The following is an 8,132-nucleotide window of genomic DNA, read 5'->3' as shown; positions in this document are numbered from 1 at the left end:
GTGAACTTCACTCATGGATAAAAAAGAAAAGTAGTAATTTAGTCCACAATTTTCTTTTAATTTGATCCGGCATTTTTTTTACAAGACTTTTAGAGATCAAACCCATTTTCATATCTCTATTAATAATGAATATTGGAAAACAAGATAAAATGAGTAAAACAAGTTGAGTATAATATTTTAATTTCTCTTGGAAATAGATTTAAAAAAAAAACATTTGGTAAAAAGCACTACAATTGTGATTAAAACCCTCATCATACATTGTCTTGATAAATGTTGAAAAAATAATTAACATTACAAAATATTCAACATAAGTCAATCCATAATACTAAAGTCTGTTCCAAAGCACCTGACTAAACGACATAGTTAAACTTACAAATCCATATAATAGTTATTTCAATACAAATTATAGTACAAAATGTGTATTTTTTATGACAATATATTAAGAAAACAAGGATAAGATATTGTCATGTAGTGTTGCAACAAACAATGCATGTTGTGAGCTTCCCCATCATAGTTTATTACCGTTAGTGGTCCCCACTGAATCTGCTTAACATGTCACATGTCAGCAATGGAGTTTCCGTGCTGAGATTCAATAATGGCTGCAACAACAGAAGAATCATCACATGTTCAAATGCAACTACGCAATCCTCGAGTATAACGTTGCCACTGTTCTAAGAACAACATAGTTGCTTGTTACTGGTACAACATATTCCTGTGATGCATTTCTGTAACACTTCAAGCATTGCCACCTTCAACTTTGTATCATTATACACATTACTACACATTCTCTTCATCAATGAACATGTCGTATAATTAATCTTAGAAATTAAGAAGAACAAAAAAAGAAAACACCATCTTTTGGCACAATTTTAGGTTTCGTCCATACGTGGCAGGGTTGGATGTTAACTCGAAATCAAATAGGTGGCAGCTTTGCACTGCTGTTATTAGCTTTCTTGGATTCCCATTTGTCCTTTTTTTTGTTATCTCCAAAAGATTTTAACTTTGTAACATGACATGTTTGAATTTTATAAATCACAAGAAAAAGATAAATTTTAAGACTTGATTATAATTGATAAAGGAATATTTGGAACCCAGAGTATTAGAAACCAAAAGATTCCCACAGTAGAAATTTTGGCATGATCAAACATTAACATTTGAAACCATCAATGGATGGTTGAATTTGAAGTGACCAATGTTTAGATAAAGTCTTTTCATACAAAAAGTGAGGGAATCACAAATTATAGCTTTTACTTACACATATCGGTATACATTTCTATATGCTTGCTGTACACAGCAGGTCGCACTATGAAATTCGCAGTATGATCAATACTTTTTAGAAAAAAGAAAAAAAAGAACTGCTTTACACATTAAAGAATGAATTTGTTGATGAAACCATTGAATTTCACATTGGTTGGTGCTGAAGATTGGGTTTTGATTTGGAGAGTGTATACTCATAAGCTCGATGCAACCTTTTTCTGAATCTTCCGAGGTCTAATATGACATTTTGGCTGTCAAGGTAGATCTTTTTTGTGTATTCCCACCCCTTCTTGTTAATGCTTGTAGGGTCTCTTAGAATAGGGTCATTTTTATCGTATTTCTCATACAAAGTGCTCTCTCTAGGATGAATTTCATAACCAATGTATTTCAAGCCAAGTTTCTTTGCAGGTTCTCCGTAATAAGTTTCTGCTGCCCATGTGGTTCCAAGAGGAACAACTTGTATAAACACAGAGCCAGGTCTCAAAAACATGAAATGAGTCATTGCTGCTCCATGAACACCAATCATCACATCACTTGCATTAAGAGTCCTATAAATCTTGGCCATTTCTGTTGTGCTGTCTGGTTTTAAAACTTTCACCATAAACCCGATTTCCTTCGCCATCTTCACCAACAAATTCTCATTGGTTATGGCTCTTGACCCACTTCTAGAGAGAATAACCAGCTTTGGTTTCTTCATTGGATTTTCTTGCACTTGTTGATCAATATACTCATAGGTTTCTGATGATTGAGATAAAGAGGCTTGTTGTTCTCTTAATTTCTCTTGTGCTTTTCTTTCCTCCTTCTGAATCAAACCCCTGATCCTAGGCCAATAAGCTTGGTCCAAAAGGTTTCTAAAATCAACAATGCTCTTGTTATCCCTCATCAATGCAGAATCCACAGTTAGCTCATCATGGATTCTGAGACCAACTATGGCTTCTGGGAAGCAATGAGTTCTATTGTCTCCTCTAAAATCAATCGGTGGAAAATCAGATAGCCGAGAAAGAATGTCTCCATACTTCATGATCCACCAACTATGGTATTCAAGAATCACAAACACGACCCTCTTCTTGAAATGCTGTGAAGTAATGAACAAGGGTATGATTCCATCATTGAATTCATGATAAACATTGCCAGTGTAGCCCCCATTAGAGAAGAACACCGCTGGAACATCGTGCTGGACATCACAACCACCAACATCATTTACCTTCTTTGAGATAAGGTTCAATTCATCAATGGTGTTCATAACACTTGTCTCCCATTTTCGAGTGTATGGCTTTATCTTTTCATGTTGGAGTTCCTCTTCAACAGAAACATTATCAGAGCTCCTCGGACTGTAGAGTAATATCGAAGACGAAGCAGAGTGTGTTCTCACATCACCTTTCATCACACAAACATCAGAACGAAAACCACTTCTATCACAGCATATTCTTCCTGGGTTACCAAAAGAGCACAAAAATTATTCGGAGAAAATAACACGAAAACAACAAAACAAGCATAATTTTCCAAAATTTATCATTAAAAAAAAGGCAATCATTAAAACCAATCAACAACACGAACTTTTTCAGTAAAACACACAAATTCCATTTCTCGCTAGGTGAATTTAGTCAGCCATAAACTAAACCAAGTAAAATCCACGGGGCTACCCTTTTTCAATGATTATATTTGGTAATCCACGTAAAAATACAAACAAACACCACAAGCAAACAAAAAGAAGGACTGGTTAGAAGGACAGAGAACAGGAATTAATATCACTCACCAGCAGAAACAGAAGAGCAACTAGAATCCGTCACATCAACCCCATCTGAGTTCCCATCATTTTCAATAGGGGGGGAGTCTGAAAAGAAGAAAAGAAGATCAGCACAAAGAGCAAGCAACAACAACAGAGCCAAAAAAAAAAAAGGAAAACCTTGAGAGATGAAGGTAGGTGGTTGCTTACACAAGTGAGAGAAAGAGAAGGAGATGGGAAGGAAAAGAGGAGCAAAGACGTAGCAGCAAGAGAGGAAGGTGATGAGAAGGAGGAAAGACAAGAGCTTGGGCCTGGTTCTCTTGATGTAGTAGGCAGAGGTTGAGCAATCCAAGGTGATGATGGTGTGCGAGTCTTCATCTCTGGTGGAGTCTGCATTAGGCTTTCTGGGTTGATGGGAACGGTGATAGTGTACCATGGTGTTGTCAAAGCAAAGCTACAATCTTTGTGTGTTTTTGCGGTGTAAAGAAGCTGAGGGAGAGGGAAAAGCTTAAAAAGTTCCAATGGGTGCACAACAACACAAGAGAGGAACAAAACAAAACAGAACAAAACAGTGTTTTAGGCAAATGGTATTTGTTGGTTTGTGGAGAGAGAAGATGAAGATGAAGAAGAAGAAGGTGGTTTGGTTTTGATGGTATGAAGAAGAGTGAGGGAGGGAATGAAAGAAAGGAATAAAAGGAGAGAAAAGAGAGGCGTGAAAAGGAAGATATGTGGGTGGAAAAACGAGTTAGAGAGAAAGAAAGAAAGAAGAAATGTTTGATTTGGTAAGGAAAGTGAGAGGCTGGTTTTGGCTGGCTGTGGTAGGAGCAAAGCTAGCAGGCAACAGTCAACTTCGTCAGCCGCGTCTGAATAAGAACACGCCGCTACCTAGGTAAGCTTCTTCTCGGATATAAATACACTTAAATTTTACATAGTCAATTAAGAAACTTAACCTTAAATCATATTTTTATGGTTTAATCAAGGTGTCAGGTTGGTTCAGTGGATATAGTTCCATACTCTAGATCAAGGTCTCTAACTACAGTTTTTTTTTTAATTTTAATTAATTTATTTTCATATTATACATGAGTTTAATTTTGATTTCAGTTTCCTGAACAAATATTAAAATATCTGAACATAACTTATGCAATTAAAAATATCTTTTAAGATATTTTTTTCTTACAAACTCAAATAATCTAATTATTATAAATCTCAATTAAATTAATTAAGAGTTATGTTAACTGATGTTTTAAAATTACTGTTTGAGGTATAACTAATGAACATTAAAATTTTATAAAAGTTCATGTAATATTAAATGAATTAGGACCTTAATAATTATTAGTATACTTTTCCTTTATTTATTTGGAGGATAAAAATGTTTATACATATTATATGTCTCTAATGGATAATTTATTTGTTATGTAACAAAACAAAAATTAAAAAATAATAAAATAATTATATTTTAATGTTATTAAAAATATATATAATTAAATGTAAAAAAAACTTAAATTAACAGAAAATAAAATATTGTTTGTTTTTTAATAAAAAAAAATAACATAATATTGGTTGTATTAAAAATATAAATAACATTTTACTTTCTATTAATTTATTTATTTATTTATGTTTAAATATATAAATTTTTAGCAACATTAAAATATAATTATTTTATTATTTAATTTTTTTATTAAATAAATTATCAATTATAGATTTATAACACTTATAAGTATTTTTGTCCTCTAAATAAAGTAAAAGTACACTAATAATTATTGAAGAATGCTAACCGATACTCTTAGGACATTGATTAAGAAATCATTAATGTGCATTGGTACTATTATTTTTACATTGAAAACTGAAATAATTAAATACATTAATTAAAATAGTATAAATACATATTACAATTTTTTTAAGAGACAAAAATACCTTTTTAATTTGTAGACAATAACTTTTTGATACAAAACAAGAACTTTGGAATTTTTAAAGTCTCTACTCAAATTGATATTTTATTTTTTTTTTATAATTTTCAACACTATTTTTTTCTAATTTTTCTTTTTATTTAAACTTTCTTATGTTTAATTATATTTATTTTTTAGCAACATAAAAATATATTTATTTTATTATTTAATTATTTTTTAATTTTTATTTATGAGTGTTAAATAATATATTAAACACACATGTACAACACTTATGGACATTTTTGTCTTTTAATTAAAATAAAATTGCATTAATAGTTGTTAGGTCAGATTTTAGTTAATATCACACTTAACTATACTTTTTATAGGATTTTGTATATATTAATCATCCTTAACCGGTGCCATTAGAGCACTTGTTAGCATGGTTCATAATTATTAATGTCATAATTCATTTAATATTTCATAAACTATTACGAAATTCAGTGTTCATTAACTACACCTTAAACAGTACCTTAGAACACTACTTAACATTATTTTTTAAGAACAAAACGTAATTAAAATTTCAATAATTAAACATTAAATGGGGACATAAATATATACTCATCAGGATGCTAATCAATTCTCAAACACAAGTTAAGAAAAATTAATAAACATTGAATTTTATAAAAATTCATTATAAGTGTGACACTAATGAATTTTGACATCAATAATCATGAATGTAGTTTTAGAGGACAAAAATATCTATAAATATTATATGATTATAATTAATAATTTATTTTATGCATACAAAATAAATTAAAAAATAATTAAACAATAAAATAATTTTAAAATTGTTCTACCGTTTCTCTCTCCTTTTAACCTTTTCTCTTTCACTTTATTGTTGTTCAACATTGAAATATAATTAAACTTAAAAGAAACTTAAGTTAGTATAAGAAAAAAATAAACAAAAATTTTAAAAAAAGTAAGCAACTCGATATATAAAAATCAAGTAATAAAATATTAAACATTTAAATTTTTTTATTTTTTTTTTCGTTTGTATTAAAGAAATGATTAATTTATCAACTATAATAAAATTATTAATTTTTTTATGTATGAAATAAAACTACATTGATGATCATTGAAGTCAAAATTCATATATCACAATCAATCAATTACATCTGGATAAAACTAATAACACTTATAAATTTATATTATTTTAATTAGAACAATTAATTATTTCAAATTTCAACATTAGTAGAATTAATAATGATTAATTATATCTTAAACAGTGTCATTAATTAACATTTCCCTCTTCTAACATAATCAAGAGAACTAATTAAGGACAGTCATGAAATTAACATTACAAGATTACTATTTATTATTTATTGTATAAAAAATTTATATTAATGCTATTTATGAACATTTATAACAAATTGCTTCTTTTAATTTATTTTTGTTGTGTTATTTTATTTTAATTATTTTCATACATATTATTCAAAATATCAAAGAATAAAATCGAATAATTATATATATATATATATATATATATATATATATATATATATATATATATATATATATATATTATAAACTCCTCTCAATCCTAATCATCATTTCATTTTAACTGCCACAACTACTAGAAAACAATTAAAATTAAGTTACTATTAAATAGAAACGGTTTCTGAAATAATATCATTTAATGTGATACAAAATCAATAAAAGCCAATAAATTTATTATTAGTTGTAGTTTATAATTATTTAATAATATAAGATTTTATATTTTTTTTTATAAAATTTACGTTATCATAACAACTCGGTTAAACTGACATTTTATAATTTAATAATAATTTCTCACAATTTATTGAGAAAATAATTAAAGTCAAGGTAGTATTAAATAAAACGTGTTTCTGAAATAATATCATTTAATCTGATACAAACAATTAAATAAAAGTATTCAATAAATTTATCATTAGTTATAGTTTTTAATTATTTAATAATATAAGATTTTATGTTTTTCAAGCTAACGTAGCTAACATTTCATAGTTGAATAATAATTTTTCATCTCATGAAATAATTATTGAAAAGAAAGTCAAAATGAAACAAAATAAAATCATATTCAAGAAAATTAAAAACAACTCACTTATAACATAAACAAACTGAAAAAAAAAAGGAGTTGAGTTTAAATCTATTATAAAAAAAATCTAGTCTGGAATAACACAAGAAAGAGGCTTAAATCGTTGAAATTTGTGTCTTTTATCAATCTACAAATTTACTTGCATAATAATTTTTTTTACAAAAAATGTGAAATATAATATTTTATATTGTCAATAAGTTATGATTTGTAGTTAAAATATTTGTTTGATTAAGAAGAAATAAGCTATAAGATAAAGAAGGTATACACAATTTATGAAACATTATGATTTTCAATGAAATTATCATTCACTAAGTTACACATGGTTGTTAATGCACTTAGTTAAAAACAATATATGTACGATGATCAAGGAATTAGAATTGTTTAAAGTTTCTAAAAATGTGAGTTTGGATGTGATGAAGAGATGTGATTACATCGGTAGCAACATATTAGTTATGATTAAATACTTTTATTTTTGGTATATTTAATAAAAAAAATTTGTATAAACTTAATTTGAGACGTGTCAAAGATTTGTTAGGTGTTGATCAAGTTGAAGTGTTTTTTTTTTTTTTTTGTTAAATTTGATGAGATGTTGAAGTTTAGATAAAGAGTATGCGTGAAATAACATTTCTATAAATTTTGTTATATATTTGTTACGGAAAAAATGAGACTTGATGTTGTATGAGTCATCTTAAAACATTAGACGAAGAACATTTATTTTGTATTAGTAAAATTGAGGATTTCCATGTAGAAAACACATTTGTTTATCAAAGAAGTAATAAGATTGTATGAAATAGTTGCTAGAACACATTTTCTCTAAGTCTCTATGGTTATAGAATAATCAAGATTCTATTGGGATGTGTGAGGTTATATAACTAAGGAAGAAATAAGTTAAGGACTAAATTGAATCATACAAACTTTTGTAAAGCAAAATTTTTTAAAAGTTAAAGTATTTTTTGGAACATGAAAGGATTCACTAATGATAAATTCTTAATGGAAACTTATTTTTTAATAAATTTTTGTTGACAAACTTTTAACAATATATACTTGAGAGCGTCTCAATGGATGAATGTAAGAAAAGTTTGATGTGATTTGTATAGAGAAAAAAATCTAGTACATGAGGTTCAAAATATGG

General features: G+C 27.7%; 1 protein-coding gene across 1 annotated transcript; it reads right to left on the bottom strand.

Moving 5' to 3' along the window:
• Positions 1–1,223: 1,223 nt before the first annotated feature.
• On the bottom strand, positions 1,224–3,777 carry LOC114162360 (Glycosyltransferase family 61 protein). The gene is made up of 3 exons (XM_028046225.2): positions 3,194–3,777; positions 3,014–3,091; positions 1,224–2,688 (listed from the first exon to the last, which is right to left on the bottom strand). The coding sequence occupies exons 1-3, from the start codon at positions 3,417–3,419 to the stop codon at positions 1,403–1,405; spliced, it is 1,590 nt and encodes a 529-aa protein (XP_027902026.2). The 5' UTR covers positions 3,420–3,777; the 3' UTR covers positions 1,224–1,402.
• Positions 3,778–8,132: the final 4,355 nt, after the last annotated feature.

The sequence above is a fragment of the Vigna unguiculata genome, chromosome 1 (genome assembly GCF_037176805.1).
Source record: "Vigna unguiculata cultivar grain cowpea cultivar isolate G323 ecotype 2 chromosome 1, ASM3717680v1, whole genome shotgun sequence".
In the NCBI taxonomy this organism is placed as follows: domain Eukaryota; kingdom Viridiplantae; phylum Streptophyta; class Magnoliopsida; order Fabales; family Fabaceae; genus Vigna; species Vigna unguiculata.
Note: the sequence above shows the minus strand (reverse complement) of the source record. Positions and strands in the feature narration are given on the sequence as shown.

Bases quoted from the DNA above. Each gene is read 5' to 3' on its own strand.
- LOC114162360 (XM_028046225.2), bottom strand. From the start codon at position 3,419: ATGGTACACTATCACCGTTCCCATCAACCCAGAAAGCCTAATGCAGAC. The intron at 3,092-3,193 runs GTAAGCAACCAC...TCTTCTTTTCAG, and splicing joins CTTCTCTTTCTCTCACTTGT to ACTCCCCCCCTATTGAAAAT. The intron at 2,689-3,013 runs GTGAGTGATATT...TTGGTAACCCAG, and splicing joins TTGCTCTTCTGTTTCTGCTG to GAAGAATATGCTGTGATAGA.